The sequence below is a fragment of the Drosophila erecta genome, unplaced genomic scaffold, assembly GCF_003286155.1.
Source record: "Drosophila erecta strain 14021-0224.00,06,07 unplaced genomic scaffold, DereRS2 tig00000152-arrow-arrow-pilon, whole genome shotgun sequence".
NCBI lineage: Eukaryota > Metazoa > Arthropoda > Insecta > Diptera > Drosophilidae > Drosophila > Drosophila erecta.
Window position 1 is genome coordinate 1,692,909 of NW_020825211.1, and position 19,211 is coordinate 1,712,119.

At 52.5% G+C, this 19,211-nt stretch overlaps 7 protein-coding genes across 8 annotated transcripts in view; 3 read left to right on the plus strand and 4 right to left on the minus strand.

The window, feature by feature from the left end:
• The first annotated feature begins 193 nt into the window (after positions 1 to 193).
• LOC6551662 (protein FAM57B) lies at positions 194 to 15,571 on the plus strand. The gene is made up of 4 exons (XM_001977204.3): positions 194 to 899; positions 13,452 to 13,902; positions 13,961 to 14,290; positions 14,363 to 15,571. Exons 1-4 carry the CDS (start codon positions 502 to 504, stop codon positions 14,459 to 14,461), a joined length of 1,278 nt encoding a protein of 425 aa, XP_001977240.1. The 5' UTR covers positions 194 to 501; the 3' UTR covers positions 14,462 to 15,571.
• On the minus strand, positions 3,784 to 7,160 carry LOC6551664 (serine/arginine repetitive matrix protein 2). Its single transcript, XM_026982677.1, has one exon. The coding sequence runs from the start codon at positions 7,120 to 7,122 to the stop codon at positions 3,928 to 3,930; it is 3,195 nt and encodes a 1,064-aa protein (XP_026838478.1). The 5' UTR covers positions 7,123 to 7,160; the 3' UTR covers positions 3,784 to 3,927.
• Positions 7,386 to 8,523, plus strand: LOC26526216. Its single transcript, XM_015155957.2, has one exon. The coding sequence runs from the start codon at positions 7,432 to 7,434 to the stop codon at positions 8,431 to 8,433; it is 1,002 nt and encodes a 333-aa protein (XP_015011443.2). The 5' UTR covers positions 7,386 to 7,431; the 3' UTR covers positions 8,434 to 8,523.
• On the minus strand, positions 8,539 to 13,080 carry LOC6551663. The gene has a single exon (XM_001977205.3). The coding sequence runs from the start codon at positions 13,078 to 13,080 to the stop codon at positions 8,563 to 8,565; it is 4,518 nt and encodes a 1,505-aa protein (XP_001977241.1). The 3' UTR covers positions 8,539 to 8,562.
• Positions 15,572 to 15,943: 372 nt separating the features above from the next.
• LOC6551661 (probable DNA replication complex GINS protein PSF3) lies at positions 15,944 to 17,016 on the minus strand. The gene is made up of 3 exons (XM_001977203.3): positions 16,798 to 17,016; positions 16,325 to 16,719; positions 15,944 to 16,225 (listed from the first exon to the last, which is right to left on the minus strand). Exons 1-3 carry the CDS (start codon positions 16,898 to 16,900, stop codon positions 16,085 to 16,087), a joined length of 639 nt encoding a protein of 212 aa, XP_001977239.1. The 5' UTR covers positions 16,901 to 17,016; the 3' UTR covers positions 15,944 to 16,084.
• Positions 17,017 to 17,231: 215 nt separating this feature from the next.
• On the minus strand, positions 17,232 to 17,819 carry LOC113564583. The gene is made up of 2 exons (XM_026982678.1): positions 17,694 to 17,819; positions 17,232 to 17,638 (listed from the first exon to the last, which is right to left on the minus strand). Exon 2 carries the CDS (start codon positions 17,627 to 17,629, stop codon positions 17,300 to 17,302), a length of 330 nt encoding a protein of 109 aa, XP_026838479.1. The 5' UTR covers positions 17,630 to 17,638; positions 17,694 to 17,819; the 3' UTR covers positions 17,232 to 17,299.
• Positions 17,820 to 17,876: 57 nt separating this feature from the next.
• The window catches only part of LOC6551659 (serine/threonine-protein phosphatase beta isoform), a 28,879-nt gene continuing 27,544 nt past the window's right edge, over positions 17,877 to 19,211 (plus strand). The window contains exon 1 of one of the 2 annotated variants that reach the window (XM_001977201.3): positions 17,877 to 18,505. In XM_001977201.3, coding sequence (XP_001977237.1) covers positions 18,454 to 18,505 — 52 coding nt within the window. In that variant the 5' untranslated portion in view covers positions 17,877 to 18,453. The remainder of the gene's footprint in view (positions 18,506 to 19,211) is intronic. The other variant, XM_015155392.2, reaches the window with a different exon arrangement.

The following is a 19,211-nucleotide window of genomic DNA, read 5'->3' on the forward strand; positions in this document are numbered from 1 at the left end:
CGCGCTTATAGCGAATGATTATTGAGTTATTCATAGCGCTGTGTCGCCGCGCAAGACAACTATAAGCCCAAACACGCTTTTGCACAACCGAAAGCGATTGCACATTTGAATTCGCTGCATTTCATGAGCACTGCTTGCCCGAAAGAAATGCGGTATTTGACTGCGCCTGGCAGGCGGCCACACCGCCCGATAGGCACGCACAATCGAAGAACGATTGCCACCGATAGCTTGCGACGACGAATCCGCACGAATCCATGAGCCCTCGCACCGCCGAGTCTTCCAGCTCCTCCCGATCGCCCAGTCGCCCAATCGCCATGTCCCAGACGCAGTGCCGCCTGTGAACAAGCACCGTGTGAAGTCCGCAGCCCGCCGTCAGCGGGAGCAGCAGCGTCAGGAGTCCGGAATCCGTTGCCCGGTTTCCGCAACAGGTTGCGTCGCCTTCGCCAGCAGAAGGGTTCAGTGCGAGCCAAGGCCGAGTGTGGAGTGCGCCCACGCGCCAGGATGCAGCAGCGCCGCCAGCCGGCGAATGGCAATGGAGGAGTGGGTAACGCCACCGCCACCGGCGCCATCCGTCCGGAGGAGCAGCAGCCAGGATTGGGCCAGGATGCTGGCGACAAGGAGGCGAGAATGCCGGGCAAGGCAACGGGCCGCGGCTGCTACTTCTCGCTGGCCTTCTCCATTGGATCGATGGGCCTGGCCTGCGGCAGCCTGTGGCAGATACCCAACAGCAGTGACCGCATCTCGCTGCAGCGCGGCCTGGTGCTCACCTCGCTGGGCTTCATCTACTTTGTCTCGCTAACGGACTTCTGCAACAAATATCTGCTGGAGACGACGCACGGCCAGCGCTTTCGGCGCAAGTACCGCCTGATGATGTCCGACGTCCTGGAGATCACCAACAAGTGAGTAGGAGTTGCGACAGCCCACACAATCCGCGGATGCGGCTGTTGCACGCACATTAGTATCGATTTTCCCGCACTGCCACCACCCACGCACTTACTGCACTTGCGTTATGCAGCCAAGTGGGGGCACTATTCCCTAACCCCTTCTGCTCAAATAACTCTGGGGCAGCCAATAGCTGCCCTTCTCGCGACCACATGATTCATGCAGTCTATTTATGCGTTCCTAATGCTTATATAAGTTCGTAATAATAGATACTTCGGTTGGCTACTGGAACGAATTAGCTGAATGCCGCTAGATGCTCAGGCCTAGCTGCCTTTTAGAACTGAATTCAGATAGCTAAAGATACAGCTTGCTGCTGTCATCGATTACGCGGATAATAAGTGCGCCAGTAACAGGTATTCTCAACATCAATCAAGTTCCCGCCATAAGGTGTCCATGACTCACTCAGCGGCATTGCGCCGTGCAGCTGGATTCACCTCAAGTTGAAGCATAATTAGATTACGCTATGAAGTGGAGCCCCCACTCGAGTGGTGGGCACTTCAGTTCTTCCTTCACCTGCAGCCTTATCTGGCTAAATATATTACGGGCGCGAATTTGGAGTGCCGTGCCCAGCTTTAAGTGCGCATTCTAGAGGGGATGGGTATCGACGTAGACAGATGGAACCATATAGTGTACACACAGCTCCGCTGGACGCTGGCTGTTGTCCCCGACAAGTGGCAATGGCGTTCCTTAGGCGACGCTGATTTATGTCATCTCGAGCACAGCGACATGCGGGTCAAGGTCTTGAAGTGGGCAGTGGGCAGTGGGTTGTGGAAGGCGAGATGGGATAGAACGGGTTTTCGGCTCAAGGCGAGTGGGTTTCGAAACGGAACAATTGCGGCGGAAAAGCAAAAACTATATATCGACATGGAGCCATTAAGCAGCCAGTGGAACATGCTCGATTTTCGCTCACAAATATCCAGATTTGGCGCAGGAGAAATGCAACTGTCCATGGGCGATGGAACTGGCGTTTTCTCAGTAATGTGATCTGTTCTCCGTGCCCGAATGCACAGCAGAGCGAGTGAAATTATTTGAGGGAATCGAATTTCACAGCTTTCAATTCGCCTGATGCAAGCGTACAAAACGGTCACTCATTAGTAATTGCCCCACTATGGAGTGCCCCTTGCCAAACTATTTGCCCCGCAAGCCCAAGTGTTAATTAAACTGTGTGTAGAATTGTTTAACGCGCTTAAATTGGGTTTCCCTCTGCTGGTCGCCCGCCGCCTGCGATTGCATACATGCACATTTGTCATGATGAAACAGAGAGTGCCTCTCCATATTGTGTAGTCTATTGCCATGTGCGCCGCTGGCTGTACAGGTGTTATACAACCCGATCTCTGGACGGGAATTGGCTCAATCTGCTTTATCAGTGCCGCAGACTTGGATAAGCACTCGTCACATGCTTGCTCGCACTGCCTTCTACATTGAGGTGTATACTAGATCTTAGTTTCTTACTGATTTCAACTTCTGGTGGCCAAGCTAGTGCTTCCAACTCCACTTTGTTGACTTAAGTTCCCTCTTAGTATCCCGGGTTACGCGTCTAATCATTGAAGACCTGCTCACACGACCCAATTTCCTGGTGGCTAGCTGATTACCCACGACCGTTGTAAGTCCAACAGACGCACTTCACCTTCGCGTTGGGCGATAAGGCACTCTGCCGGGTCTCTTGTGATTGCCCCCGCCTATCTGCCGCCCTCTTTCTATCCGGGTCTGTGTGTTCTGCCTGCGGCTATCGGGGAGCGAATCGATTTGGGTGAGTGAGTGCATCCAGCGTTGATAGGCGGCTTGTTGGCTTGTTGTCAGATGCTTAGGAGGCTTTCGAAAAGCTCGAGGGAGCCGCAAACTGGGCAACCCAACGGCGTAGAACTATTCGGAAATTTTCCATCGCTCCCCGCCATTTCCCTGAGCCCTTGTCTTCGTCACACATCTTAATTGGACATAGTTGAGTCTATTTGTTTATGTACATTACCGCTGGCGTGCTTGCCTTGTGGATATTCGCGGCATTTCGACGGCGGCCCAGCAACCGATATCGAAATCACAATTCGATTCGATTCGAATCGATTGACCGGCGTGGCCGAACCCAGATATGCAGCACCTGTGTGGCGGATACATAAGGTTTTGCATGTGTTTACATAGTGGATAAAGCCCCAGGCATGGGCCACTAAATAGTAAACAAACTGTGACACCTTTGGGGCCATTCATTAGGCAGCAGCGGCGGCGGCGCTTCTAATTGGAACTAATGCCCACATTCGATGTGGGGACTTTGCATCGGTTCTGTCCGAGTCCGAGTCCGAGTCGGAGTCGGAGTCCCATTCCCCTGCCGATCGCCACTACGGGTGCTCCCGGGTGCTTCAAGGTTAAGTGATCACTTTGCACTAGGCGGCGGAATCACGTTTGACTAATTGATTGCGTGGGCAAATGGGTCACAAACTAGGTGCACAAGTGCTGGTGAAAGGCGAGAGCACCAAATCCCATTCGCTGCTATTCCCTTGTGGCCACCAGGCTGCGTTGGTTATATTGAAACATCAACCAATTACACTGGAGGCACTCGAGCCAATTCGAATCTATTTCAAGCACCTTCGTTGGGCGTTGGCCCATCGCTTTCTATTAGTTAGAGGCGCCGGTTCTGCGCTAATGACCAACATCCTGGCATTAAGCAATCGCCACGGCAGGACCTTGGGCCGCTTTCACCACCCTTGACCTTTTGCAGGTGCGCCTGGTGAGGTCATCGTCTTCGCCAGTGCGTGGAATCCACATGGGAAAGGTAGACTGTTACCAGAAGGCAATTGGCTGGCAAATTAGCTGGTAGAGTGTTCTGTTACCAATTATAGTTTAATGGCAATGTATATTCAAAACCTACACAATCACTTTTAATTTGTAAAGGTTAAAAAGAGAGGATCTTTCAAATCGATGCTACGAAGATCAATGAAAATTGTTCAGTTCTGCTTGTAGTCCGCGATGCCAGGTACTTCTCATTCCGGGAACCTCTTACTTGCGCAACTTGTTCCTTCCCTTGGACTTGGACTTCCGCTTCTTGGAAGTCCGGCGGGCTTTGGTCTTGGTTACGCCACTGCTGCTGCTCGAAGTGGAGCTGATGCTGATGGAGCTGCTGCTCACGGAGAACTCACTGACTTCTACCTCGCCGGGATGGAAGCTCACTGACTTGGTGCCCTCTTTGCGCTCCAGCACAGGCGGGTCCTTTGAATCCTGCTGCTCAGCCGGTAGCTTCTGCTCCCTCTCCTCGATATCGTCATATGTTATGGCCTGAATCATCGGCTCTCCCGGTAGAATAAAGTCGTCCGTGTCCGCCGTGGGGTGTCCAAATTGCACCGGAGCATGATATGATACCGGTGCACCGGTTGCCGTGCTGAGACGTTTGGCCTCTGGTCGATAGTTGACTGGCTTTGGCAACCGGGAACCCGACTTCCAGATGGAGGACACCTGCTGTAGGGAGTCCATTTCACGCTTAGCACCGTCGCCACCGCCAATGCCCGGGTCTGGCATGGGTGCCGATGAAGGCACCTGGTCAGCGCCACCGGCAGCGCGCACTTGGCGGTTGCCGCGTCGACGACTTGGACGAGTGCTTTTCTCCTCCGGATACGGCATCTGTGCCAACTGCTCCATCATCGATTTGTAGCGGGCATGCAGCTTGAGCGGTGGCACCTCGTACGGAGCATTGAGCACTGCCTCGGGATCGAGCAGAATCCTTGATTCGACTGCCGGTCGTGGGGGAGACTCCTTAACCTGACCCTGCGGTGAATCATCCAGCGGCAGCGGCATTCCGCCCAGTGCTTTCAGCTCGGGATCCATCTGTTGTGGATCCTCCTCTGCTGCCTTGGGCTGATCTTCATCTCTGGCCGCAGCAGCCGCCGCCGCCGCCGCTGCCTTCCTACTCGCTCGCCTCGAGCGTCGATTGGGCGAAGTGGGTGCGTTAAGTTGGCGCACCATCGGGCGGTAGAGGTAGCGAACCACCTGCGGCTTCTTACCACGCTTGAGGGGAATCGACACGAAGTACTGGTAGCTCATGTCGATGCCGTCCTCCATGGTACGCGGCACCTTGTGCTGTTCCTTTCGAATGATCTTGCCCACAGTTGTGGCTTGTGGCTTCTGCGCTCCTGGCGGCGGCACCACTTTCGGGCTTCCAGTGGATGTGCACGCCTGGCTGATCCTATTCACCGAAACGGGTGGCGTTCTCCTGGCCCCAGCTGGAACCCTCGATAAAGTTTTGGGCTCTTCCATGTACGGATTCCGTGTTACTCTTGTCTGCGACTCTCTAGACTTCAGAAGCAAAGAGCCTTTGGAAGGAGACCTCTTTGGCTGCCTTCTAGCCTTTGGCGGTATGGCATACTGATTCAATGACTCCTTTGGAGGACTGATCGTATGGTGCCCAGTTGGGCTCCTTGATTCACTTCTCTGCTGACTCGCCGCTCTCGCCTTTTGTTGATTTAAATGCTGCCTGGGATGGCTTAGTGATTCGTCCAGATAGCGATTGGTCTGCTGATTAATCGTAGACGACTGCTGTTGCTCCATTGGTTGGATGACCCACGAATCCTTGAAAGGTTCCTTTCCCGAAGCACCTGACGCACTTTTTGGCTGGTTCATGAGTAGGTAAATGGAAGGCTTTCTGGAGGGATCCTTTGACGAGAATGCTTCATAGGTATTAGAATCCTTTGGTAGATCGTCTTCGGATAGGTGCATCATGGCAGCTTCCTTCAGTTGAGCGGTCAACTGATTGACGACATGATTCACCGACTGGCTGATTGGATTCGGTACCTTCACCATGGGAGTGAACTTTGGTGGCGAAATCGATTGGACCATCGCTGCATTCATTGCCAGTTTAGTTTTGGCCCTTCCTTTCTGCACGGGCAGCTTGAGCTGCTCCTGCTCCTTGGGAATTTCCGGCGGTTTCACGTCCCCTTTCGATGAGACAGGCTGCATGATCCTAATCACCGTTGAGGTCAGCTTGATGGCCTTGCCACCCAATGCACATGCGATGGCAGGACTCAGTTGCTCGGTGGTGGGCGTCCTGATCCCGCTCCTGCACTCTATGACACTGGTGTTGCTGCTGGTTGCATTCGAGCGGAGACTGGAGCTGGACGTGCTGCTTCTTACGCCGTTCTCCATCGTACAGCTGCTGGAATGCCAACTGGTGCTCATGGTTGGGCTCTGAAGGCGACTCTGGCTGGGAACGGGACTAGCGGCCGGACTGGGTGAGCAGGAAATAAGCCCATTGGCAAGACTTGGCTGCGATGTGGTCACGGGGGCGGGTATCTGGCTTACGGTTCCGGAATCGCGCAGAGGCACCTCCTTCACCTCCACGATTTCGGTTGAACTGGACGAGCTGGCTGGCGATCTAAAAGATGATTGTTGGGACAGTGGACTTGGTAACCTACTGGCTGACCAGTTGGGGGACCTACTTCGTAATCGACTGCTGGGCTGGGTTCGTGCTCTCCGGGGATCCATCTGGCGCAGCTGTGCATGCATCAGCTCATCGACGTGCATAATCCGCTGGCTGGGCACACGGAATATGCGCGATGAGCGCACCTTGCTCCTTGTCCGCCCAACCTGTTCAGCCGGCGAGGGCAACGCTAGCTGGCCACTGCTGCTGCTGTTCCGGCCCAAAGCTGCGGCGTGATTCCTCTTGGGCTCCCGCGACCCGCTGGCTTGTTCAGCTAAGTTATTCTCGGAGGAGGACTTGCTGCACGGTGTAAAGCTCTGCGATGGCTTCATGATCCACTTGACCTCGTTTACTCGCCGGGAAATGGGTATTCTTGAAGCAGCCGGTCTTCGGCGCAGCGTGGATGTGGCACTGGTTTGCATAACCCCCGTGGGAGCACCAACTAAACCACCACCACCAGTTGCCCTCTTGGATGCTGCCTTGCCTGCATCTGCGGACACCGCGGACGCAGGAGTCGCTCGACTTGCTGGTCTCTTGGGCACAGCTCCAGCTGCTGACTTGGGCGGCGGCTGTGAGGCACCAGTTCCTCCTCCTAGTTTGGAGGCGCCTGTTGCGGGCGCAGCTGCCTCATTTGGCGGCCTTGGATTTCTTTGACTTGGTGGCTGTGCTGCACCAGCACCACCTTTTGCGGTGGCTCCAGTTCCCGTTCTGGTCCTGAGGGCCATGTTCCGATTGGCAGGAGTGCGGCGACCTCCACCTAAGAACCTTGACATATCCATGGACATTGCGCTTATGCCGAAAGTGTTGTGATCGGTCGTTTGGTCGAACGGGAATTTCAGTTGATCTCAAAATTTAGTTTTGGTACTTTTTCTCAATGGTTAAAAACGGTTTTGTTTAATTTTTATTCGATAATTTAACATAATGATTGGTAAAGGGAGTGTATAGTAATGACATTCCGTAGAGTTGCCTACTAGGATCTCAGAAATGATGGCAACGAAATGGTTGCTTAGTTGAGCCATGACTTTGTGCTCAATTTGGAAATCAAGCTTTCGACAGAAGCCCAAAATAGTAGTTTCTCGGCAAGATTGTGGGAGATGTTCTGTGCACCCATATGTGGTATGTGCTGCCCAGCCGCGGGTCGTGCGCCACTGAAGCCACTGCCTCCAACGCCAGTCCACCACTGCTGTCCATCGGCGAAGTGCACGCTGTGCTGCAATGGCGAAACGAAGCACGAGTGCAGCTGCAACTGCCAGCGCAACGAGCACCTCGTGGAGGCGTTCAGCTGCCTGTTCCGCGTCAGCAAGTTCCAAATCCTGACCACGCTCTTCCTGCTGGCCTACCACGAGACGGTGCCACTGCCGCACTTCCCGCGCGACCGCAACTGGGCGGTGATGAAGAACGTGAAGGCGCCGTACACGGAGCTGCACGACCTGAGGATCTACGACAGCATGTTCGACCGCTGTGGCCAGCGCATCGATCCGCTGGACCGGAGGAACACGTACAAGCTGCTGCGCCTGATCTTTCTCGGCCCGTTGCTGGTCTCGAGTCAGCGGGCCCAGCTACTGGCCATGCTGACCAAGCTGAATGCCCGTGCCGCCTGTCCCGTGGATCTCGGCGGCCTGCTGTCGGTGGTGCAGACTGTGAAGCTGGATGAGCTGGTGTGCGGCATTTTGGAGCAGAACGAGCGACTGCAGCGCTTCCACAGCGGGCGGCAGTGCTTGGAGCTGTGCAATCTGTACGAGACGGTGGTTACGCCGCAGGAGGATGAGGTGATTGAAAAGCCTCGCCCGCGCAAGAAGAAGTCCAAGAGCAAGGATGCGGAAACACCGAAGAAGCCGCGCAGAATCATCACCGAGAAGGTATACTGCACCCGTCGCGTTCCGGAGCCCGAGGATACGAGCACTCCGATCGCTCGCAGCACCGCCAACTCCTTGCGCCGCTCCTCCAACAAGAAGAGCTGGCTGCCGACCACTCGGAGCAGCGCCAATGCCTCGGAGATGGGATCTCGGCGGGGCTCCCGCAGGGACTCCGCGGCTTCTCCGAGGAGGAACATGTCCGAATTGTCCGACACGCGAATGCTGGGCGGCAGCCGGTAGCGAACGCAGTGGAGCGTCTCCCTGGTCCGGCTTTAATCTCGGTCCATCCACAGTCACTAAATTCCTCAATGCAAATCGCTTTTGTCTTCATCTACCATAGTTTATTGCTCACAAAGTGGTGGTTTGTGGTCATGTCCTGCGTCTGCACCGCGGACTGGGCAGATACTCACCGAGCACCTGCTCCTCGAGGAGACCTGTGTAGGTGGGTGGGATGACCATGGCATCCTCCGAGCCACTGCGCAACTGCCTGTGGCCCCAGTCCAAGCTGTCATCTGCGTCCGCTTCATCGTCACTGGAGGATGCCATTGAATCGGAGTCATTGCCTGGCATAGGTGCTTCCTGTGCTCCTTGCTTGGTTGACTGCTGCATAGTTCTGGCCGAGATTTCAGATGATCCGTGCTTCGCCCTCAAGCTCTCAAAAAAAATGGCAAGTGGCATGCGAGTGTCCACGTTTTGTGGTTCATCGGCTGAAGTTAAAGCTCCAGCGGCTCGCCGTCCCCCACCTTCCATCCTGAACGACGACTGGTGCCTCTCCACATTTCGCCCTGCATCACAACTGCTGGCAGCTTCATTCCTTAGCGGATAGTTCTCGTAGTAGGTCGATGTGGATGGTCCCCTGTAAAGTGGAGCTTCCATGCCTTGCCCTTGCGCATGGGATGCCTCGCTGGAATGCCTCGTCTGGTTCTGATACGACCTGGGTGGCAATGTGGGTCCCAGGCTAGTCGCATTCCGCTCTTGGCTGCAGCCGCTTTGATGGTAGTAGCCCAGTTGCGGATCGGGTCGCGATCTAGGCCGCGTTCCTCCCAGAGCTTTGACCACGCCCTTAAGACCCTGGGCAGCGGCCCTTATGGCTCCGGCTCGATCCCTTCCCAGCCGTTCTTGGCCTGCGAACTGACCAGAGTAGGACCCATTTCTGGTTCTTTCCGGCATGAGGTAGTATGGCGGGTCTGCCGCCTGATCTTCCCACTGCTGGCTGGCGTTGTTTGGATAGTGACAAGGTGCTGGGTACTCTGGCAGCCATTCTGGGGCTGGCTGAACTGGCGGGTGTCCCACATGGTACTGTGGATACATGACCAAGTGCGGCGGAGGAGGCGCAGGCGCAGGCGGTGGACGCTGAGTGCGCAGTAGAGTGCGAGCGTGGTGGTGCTGCTGTGGCTCCCACCTCATGGCATCACTGAATAACATGGCCTTATGACGTCGGCAGGCGCACGGAGCTGGAGAGGAGCTGGGCTGGGGATGTGCTGCATCCAGCGGCTGGCTGGCCAGAAGAGGCGTGTGGTAGCGGCAGCAGCAGCAATGCTCTTCCTGCTGCGCCTGCACCACGGTGACCGCCTCCTGCGGCGGTTCCACACTGGCCACCGAGGGGGCAGGCGCACAGGGACATCGGACGCTGTCCGTGTTGGAGCTGAGAGCCCGGATGGAGGTGGCGGAGCGCAGGGAGCGACAGCTGCACTGGGATGCCGCCACCTCGCCGCCCGGCTGTGTGTCCGTGTAGTACCTGCGACCCGTCTCCAGGTGCGAGGGTGCGAAGCTGGGGAGCGAAGCGTGGTATTGAGTGGCCGCCTTCCTCATGGCCGACTTCAAGGGTGAGCCTCGGCACTGGGAGTGGGAATCGCCCCGCGACCAAGCTCTCGAGCACTGACTGGAGTTGACATCGGTGTAGGAGGGATGCGAGGAGTTGGATGGAGATCTTCGCCTTTGTTGCCGCTTCTTTGCTGGCTCTCGACTTTTCTGTGTCCAGGAGGAGGCATCCGAAATGTTGGCAGTATCTGGAACTCCCCTTTGGGAAGCCCACCGTTGATCGCTGGAGGAACTGCAGGAGGAAGGTCTCCTCTGACTTGGCTTCTTGCTAGGACTCCGCTTTGAGGGCTTCGCCTCTCGTCGGCTTTTCGGAGATGTGCCTCTTGACGATCCTTTGGGCGCAGTGTCCCCATTAAATTGCGCACAACTGGGACTTGAGGAATAGGCGGCTGGGTTTCCTGGTGGCTCCTGATCATCGCTTCGCACCTGAGACATTCTCAGGCTATGGGAACTACTGCCTGTGCCTAGCGGGGCTGCCCTTAAGTTTTCCTGCCTGGGCCCACGATCCTGCTTCCTTTTCTTGGCTTTTCGAAGACTGCGAAACTTCACTGTGGCTGAGTTGGTGATGTTTAATCTCTTGGATGGCAGTTTATCCGGCAACAAAGCAGCTATTATCCTCGGCTTAGACTTCGGCGTAGTTATGGGTTTCGAATGGAGCCTGGACCGTTCTGTTGAAGATGCACGTGAAGCCTCAGGTGACTGCTGGCATGGAGCTGCTGCATCCTGATCTTTCGTTCTGTTTGGTGCTTTAGCTGCAGATGGCGGACTCGCAGACTTGGGTCTGCTTGGAACCTGTCCCTTGGACTTGGGTCTCCTTTTGGCCACGCGCTTCATTAGCTGATGAAAATCATTGGATACATAGCAGGCCTTAACGCGATGTCCACACCTTAGGTAATCCACCTCGCTGATCGACTTCCGCGTCACCTCGGAGCTTTGGAGCACCGCCTGTTCTGCGTCAGCTAGCGCGAAAGTGCAGCTACTGACGGGCGGACGTTGGAAGGATTCCTGCGGCAATGCGCACTTGCATTGCGTCACCTCCAATGGGGGCTGCTCCTGAGGGAGTTGATTCCAACCCGCCAAAGTCCGCTCACTGGTGGGTGTGCGAAATGGCAAGGAGCGTTCGCTGTTGGACTGTCCACGGATAACTGCGCTGTCCGGATGACAGTTGTGGAAACCATTTGCCGGCAGAGATTCGGGCCTCAGTGTGGTGCTGCTGTCCCCCTCCTCAATCCCGTCATTCCAATGCCCCTTGGACTTTTTCCAGCTGCAGGGCGCCGGCTGTGTGGCTATATGGAATGGCATATTTGTGCCCCGCTCCTCCGTTTTTGGCCGCTTTCTGTTCTGACGCATTTGCCCGTAGCGCTCACGGTTCTGCTGGTAGTTTGCATTCAAATTGTAGAGCAGATGGCGACCTGGTTCGATGCAGCGCTTGCAGATCCCTGTGAATCCACTGAGGATGCCCCTGGGCTGGTGTCGACACTGGCAGCCCCTGGGCATTTCGGGTGAAGTTGACGACGAAACAGGCGAAGAATCAGTTGAAGAGGCAGGTAGAGATGCAGGCGAAGATGCAGGTGAAGAAGCAGATGCACTAGAAGGTACTGGAGGGGCAGATGGATAAGAAGACAGCGGGGAAAAGTGCGTGGGAGCATAGGCAGTTCTGTAGGACTGCGATTGCCGGCGGAAGATGTTGGGGAATCTCCTCCGCCACTCGGGACTCGTCTGCTTCCTGTCCTGTTGGTCAACACTTCGCCCCTGCCAGCTCTCAGATTGACGATTCTCGGGGGGAGTCTGCTTGCTGTCCATCTGCCTGCCCTTCTGACCATTCGCTTTGGTCTGCCGCATGTCCACCCGCTTCCTACGGCTTTCTTCCGGCTGCTCATCTTCGGATGAGGACGAATCGTCCAGGAATGCCGTGCCGTTTTCTTTAGTTGCCAAGCAGGAGTCATTGGCGCAGGTTTCATTGGAGCAGCAGCACTTCTTTGACTTCTCACATTTCTCCTTACAAGATTTTGAATCCTTCTTCTCCGTCTGCTTCTGGGCCGGCTGCTTGAGCTCCTCCGCTTGTCGGGACTCCAATGATGGCCTAGAAGGAGGCAACACAGCTGTGGCCACCGAATCGTCGCCCAGAAATCCGTGCTTCAAATGCGGATGGCGCTCCCCACACGAACAACATGCCTCCGTGTCGCCCCAGTGATGCATCGAGATGCCGTACAGCGGACAGCTCTCGCACATGGACGCCTCGTAGCTGGCCAGGATGCGAAAGAACTCCGGCGAAATGCGACGAAAGCGCGCCGGATCGAGACGCCGTTGGGGCGCCTGGCGCAAGTCGAACTTGCGTCGCAGGCACGGCAACAGCGGCTCCGTCCGGAGTGCCTCCAAGCAGTCGCTGGCCAGGGGCTGTCCATCGGCCTGGAAGAGGCAGCCACCGGATGCACCTGCCCGTCGCTTCAGGCAGGAGCAGCTGCCTCCTCGCGCTGGACAACGATGGCCAGCCCTCTCCCAGTGCGACCGCCTTCGCTTGGAACCCTTGCCTTGCATCTCCTGCGTTTGGGCATTGCCCATGAGAAAGGGGTTACCATTGCCCACGCGTGCTTCCGTGGTGGGTATGCATGCTGCCACCTTGCCGCCAGACTCCTCGGTGTCCTTCACTTGGCTCGCTGCTGGACCCGCTGCTGCGGACTTGCTGGCTTGTGCCTGGCGAGAAGGAGTCGAGCTGCGCTGTTTCTGTCCCGAGTTCTTGCTGTTCTTATCCGCCAATCCATCGCTCAGGGCGGCCAGCTCCTCGGGACTGAGCTTGTCCAGAAACACTTTCTGCTTGCGGAACCACTCGGTGGCCAGATCGGGCACAAGCAAGCGCTCCGACTTGCGGCTTCCGCCGGACAGGAGCTGCTCGAAGAGCGAGCAACGGGACGCCTTGCCTTCGAGGGATGATTGCGGTGGGAAGTTGCTCATGCCCTTCCGCACGAAGCGGTCCAGACAGCCCGTGGAACGGGTGGTGCCGGTCTCCAGCAGCTGGGTTAGGTACTGCCGCATGGCTCGTTCCGGACCAGAATCACATGGCTCCATTTCCGGTGCCTGGGATGCGGGTAAAGATGACTTCTTCCGATTGGTTACCAAAAATTTGTACGATTTTCCAGATAATTTATGAGTTTATGGGTTTTGTCAAAACCTAAAGGTTCAATTGAATTTTGAGTCATAAGAACGAAATCGCAAAATGTGAATTTAAGCCCAAGTCCTACAGCCTTCATACAACAAGTTAAAATGCGTCTTACTAGATTTTCTTTATTTTTATCACATAATTGGATTAGGAGAGTTAATTTGTCAAGGGTGAATTGTATGATTAGTGCTACAACAATGAGATTTGGAGCAAAGGCTTCCACATCTCATCGCATTGCTATGATTAAAAAACACATATTAAATCTCGGCCACTCTTGCAGAATCGTATCGGCCATCCAGGCGTCATTCTCCTTCCTCGTGGGACTCATCGTCTGCAAGTCGACGTGCACCAAGTCCTTTGTATATGCATCCCACTTCTTGATGGAGGCGTACGGCTGGTTCGGCACCGCCTACTTCATGTACGACATCTGGTCGATGTACAAGGTGCACACGCAGAAGATCGCCGATAAGCTGCACCTGCTGCGCATTACCAAGGGTCAGGGTGCGGTGGTGAGCAATGGTTACGCCAACGGCAAGGTCAACGGCAAGTCGTCCAGCGGCAACAACAACGGCAGCACTCCCACCAATCTCCACGAGATCTGCGACTACGATGGCGCCTGTGTCCAGATACCCAAGGACGGCAGATGGGACTTCCTCAAGTACGTGGTCACGCACCCGGTCATGATGATACACCACGTCTTTATCGGAACGTTTGGATTGCTGGTGGTGACGGTGAGCGCAACTAGGCATATGCAACATGTACTTCTACTTATGTATATTCCGATTGCAGTACATTCGCGGTGGCGGCCACTGCATCTACAGCTACATGTTTATGATGGAGTTCTCCACGCCGTTCGTCTCGTTGCGCAGCATCCTGAGCACCATGCGCCTCAAGGACTCGCGTGTGTACATCGCCAACGGGCTGCTCATGCTGGCCACCTTCTTCGTGTGCCGCGTCTGCATGTGGCCATACGTCATGTGGCGCTACAGCCTGGCCATTGAGGCTGCGTCCCTGTGGTCGGCCATGTGTGGTCTGCCACGAGGATGCCTCATCAGCATCGCTATACTCTTCTTGCCACAGCTGTACTGGTTCTATCTGATGGTTTTGGGGGCTCTCAAGGTGAGTGGCATTTGGGCACTTCCCGTACATCGTTCTGTCCTGCTCACTTCCATGTGTCGCTTTCTCTTTCAGGTCTTTCTGCCGCAGAAGAGACGGCCACCCAACGCAGTACTTTCGGCAAAGGCTGCGGCCACGCCCACCCCCACCGCCCTCGGAAATGGCAAAAATTAGTGCAAATTGTATTTATTTTGAGGCAAAGTTCCAGCCGCATCCGTATTGCGGAGATCTGGCTATTGTTTATACATTTTTAACAATTAATTATACAACTACTACAACGACCCACAACCCAGAACACCGATAACCGAAAACCGAAAACCGAAAATTGAGGACGGACGAAGAATGGAAACGGCAACGGCAACGATGGCGGATTACAAATGAACGGAAGACCATGGACAGATTTTAGTGTTAAAAAGACATTATTTACTAAAAACTACAAAAAAATGAAGAGCTAAGATCAAGAACAAAAACTAAAACCAAATGCAAATAAGGCGAATAAACTATGTTGCTTATTTTTTGAAGCAAGCCCCCTAACCATAAACAAATTAATGTTGCATTCAATTTCCGCTATATCCACAAAATCGATGTTGTTAATCGCCCCGAATAATTGTCGAGGGAAAAGCTTGTGTTAATACCATAACCTATTAGAAATATATATTGCGTATGCGGAAGGATAACTGAGAAGCATATGAAAGCCAAAGGAAATTGGCCAGATGCACAGCTAGGAATGTTTGATGTGCATATATTGATATGTATATATATTAATATTGAAATAGCGAGGCGCAAGTCACCGATTTGTATAGTGATCAAAGAATATATAGATACCCGGGGACCGTAAATCATTTTTCGGCCATCTATGTAGAGAATAAGGTCAAATGGAAAACGATGTACAGTAGTTTGCTGCTATTTAACAGCCTATCAGAATATATATTTTCTGAATTGCATATCACGATAATTTAAAATGCAAAAATATTTGTAATCAGAATTTGAATTGTGCTACACAAGAGCTAAGCATCAGTATACTTTAACTTATCCTTTAAATTTAAATGCTGTTTTAAATATTTTGAAATGCTGATTTGGCAAAGCTTCAGTTGTTCGGACAACCATCGTTTGATATTGATTTGTTTTACTACATTTTCTATATTAGGTTATAAAAAGAAAAACACATTTGTTACATTTACCACCTATAATTAAAATGTATTTTGTGGGCTATAGCCTAACTTGCTTAGTGCATTACATCATAGCATTGAAAACTCTTCCAAAATAAACAAATAGCACAATCCAGACTTATAAGCATTACGGTCCCTGACATAGAAGGAAGTCCTATTGGTTGCTTTTAAGCGAACTACCTATGTATGCTGACATTGGTGTATGTTTATTTGTGAAATGTATGTGAAACTAGCACAAAATCAAATTTTAATTGAGCTTACAAGATTATAATTATATATGTAGTTAACTATTTATATGTACTAATGTGGCGCAACGTCGTACAAGGATGCGCGGTTGTTTGGCTTATTGCCAAGTCCATGGTAAATGCGGACCGGCAGCTCCTTGGAGTTTTGTTTAAGACCGGTCCCAGATTGGATGCTTAGTTATGCGTAGATGTATGCGAAACCCATGTATTTTGAACTGTACAAATGGATTTAGCCGAGTGCATAGAGTAGATGAAGTGTATTTTTGAGAGGTCAGGCTGCCCCATGGCCACCGAATGAATGGACGAAATAAAGTTGCTACAGTTCCACAGTACATCAGTGGCTCTGGACTTGTTTACTCTGCTGGTGGATTGCTGGCGCTGGATCACAAGGTGGCCCGCTTGCTGCTGGGCAGAGCATCGCCCTCGTCATCGCTGCGATCCGCTCGTCGCCGCTTCTTTTGGTGCTCCTCCACCAGCTCCGAGGTACGAATCTTGTTGCCCGTCATCTGCAGCCATTCGATGTACTGAAATGGATGATGGATAAGTTTTGTCCGCTGGTTGGGTGCTTGGCTGCTAGTTGGGGAATAAGGAGCCACCAAGTTCGAAGTGTACGAAGAACCCACCTGACAGTTGGTGCGCACTCCAGCCTCGTGCAGCTTGGCCTCGATGTTGTCCAGCCGGTGCTCCGCCTTGGCCGCCTGTCCGTCGCTCTTTGAGATGTCCAGGAGGTGGCGTACCCTTTGGCGCAGCGTTTCGAAAATGATGCGCCCAATGACGTGGTTGCGATCGTAGGGCGTCAGGTAGCGACCGAACTCGTAGAAGTACGGGTGCAGGCGTCCCAGCTCGATGTGGGTGGTCTCCGCCTCGCAAACGGCCTTGTGCACATTGCGATAGATATCCGGCACGGCGACGGTGAAGTAGGCATTGTTTACCTTTAGCTCCTTGATGTACCACAGCGGCAGATTGACCGTCCTGCCGGGCTCCAGGTCATCTGATTCCGCACCGGAGTCCAGGAATCCTGCATGTAACTCGATATTAATGGATTGCTGGCCAGGATGTGCGTCTATCCATCATGCGGATCATACGGATCACTCACCCATCCGCTGCAGCTTGGTGTTCACCCGGCATTCAACCTTCTCCTGGGTCACGAATATGTCCTCGATGGAGTAGTAGTTCGGAAAATAGTTCATTCCATTCATTGCGACGCCAAGCTTTGTGATTCGTTGATGTTTATTTTAAGTAAATTAAATTTCTTGAGTGCGCGGCCTATCGCTTATCGATATCAGATGCATTTTGCCGGGGTCTATCGGACAGCTGTTCCCCTGGATAAGTTTTACTTGCATACATTTCCAGGGATGGACGCAAGCGTGGGAGGGGAAGTACTGAAAGCCGCGAATTTTAAATCGCAAGAATTTACGAATCATAGTATTTTTACCCATAATGGTAACTGAAAATACACATTTATTTTATTTCTTTTTTTACCATGGTCTGCAAATTTGGTCCCAAAAAATGACACGCACAATGTTTTCGTTCTCAACAATGACTTTATTTTGAGCTCAATTTGGAATAATGGTTGTCCTTCAATAGTGCTAGAGGCCCTAATTCACCTCCTCCTCATCAGATTGCTGAGCTTCATCTTCCTCCGGCAGCACAATATTCGTGCCGAAGATTCGGTAGCGACGTTGATTGAACACAGCGAATGCCACCATGATTAGACTCAATCCGTAGATGCAAATAGCGGCGTGGTGGTTCAAAATACTGGCGGCGTCCAGCCCGCCGTTCATATCGAGAATGTTGACCACCGACTCGGCAACTTGGTAGTCCAGTTTGAAGAACAATATTACACTTGAAATCACGAAAAGTGAAATCGCGTGCAGCAAGTGCTGCTTATTGGCGACGAGAAACGACTTGAAACCATGAACAGCCATTTCGATTATCTGTTGGGTCCGAGAACTAGAGAAATGGGTTTTTTTTAAATAAAAAGACAGTTACCCCGTATTAGTTAATTCCGTAATTTAAGATAGCTCACAACTATTTCGGTTCGTGCTTCGATTTCACTGAGAAAAGTTTTGAACTGACGCCCGTTAACCAGGGCTGGCGAGTGAAAAGGACTTTGACAGTTAACTGCCGCGTTGCTGCGCACTGGCCTGCTTCGTTGCCCATCGAACTATCGATACGCGCGCTGCCTCGCCAATAACTTTTTCAGCCCTCCGGCAAACGGTCATACTCAGCTAGCTGTCCGACGAGTTTTGTTATTGGCGGAGAAAAATTACGCTGGTCTATAAGTTCTCAGTTAAGCCGATTTCTCAGCTCCTCTCCCCCTTCAGAGATCAGCACATCTTTATATTCCTTGACCGATTTGCGATCCCGAAAGTCGAGCGGCCGTGCTTCTATATGTATTTTTTTTTTCTGTTTTTGCCCCTCGTGCAACATCAGTGAACTAGCGGCCCACCGTACAAAATCCCTCTCTCAAAAAAAAAAGAGAGCCAAAAGTGAAATTGCCTTTTGCGGCAAGTAAGAAAAAGAAAAAAGAGAATCGTATATAACAACAATTTGAAGTACACGAAGTTTATTGTTTACAATAGCATACAATACAAAACAAATATATAAGCTAACGGGCGTCGTTGTGCGTGTGTGTGTGCTTGTGTGTGCGTGCGTGTAGTTGTTGCGCCAAAAATTCCAATCGGAATTCTGGAACAGCTGGCCACAACAACAAAACGCGGCCAATAGAAGAACAATTTAGCTGCTGAAAATGGGCGACTTCGATCTGAATGTGGACAGTTTGATACAGCGGCTGCTGGAGAGTAAGTAAATGCGAAATTTCCCCTCTTTCGATCCTCATTTCCCAACCCGGCCATCCCCCCTAACGCCCCTCCCACGCCACTGTCCCCATTTTAATTTATTACACAGTTTATTTGTGCGCGTGTGTGTGTGCGATTGCATTTTCTAATTATTGCACATTGTTCGCTTAAATGGTAGTAGGTTTTCTTGTTGCTGTTGAGAGCCCCTTTCTCTGCCGTTGCCGCCGCCGCTGCAACCGTTTGAATTTGACTCTTGAATCAATTAGTTTTAATTGATTTTCATTGCTCCTCTTGGAAAACAGCTAAAACAACAACCACAATAACAACAGCAACAGCATCTACTGTTACGCTCATTAGCGTTTACATAACGCTAACAGCGATCGCGCTGTTAAGCACGCCATCTCTGTCCGGCGCTAATGTCTTCCAAATGATTTTTGGTTTATTAGCTGTGTTTTTTCTTGTTTCGCCTATATTGGCAATGACGTCATCGAGCTGATAAACACGAGCGTGATTCAAACAAAATGTGTAGCTATGAAATTGCCAACGAAGGAATGGAATGGAATCACATGAGTTTCTCGATAAGGAGCTTTGCCGCATATAACCCCACTAGATGTTGGAGAGGGATGGCTGTTCGTGTCACGCGACCATCGCTAAAGACACTGTAAACATCGGTTGCGAAATCGATGCCCAGTATATCAAAATTACCAAT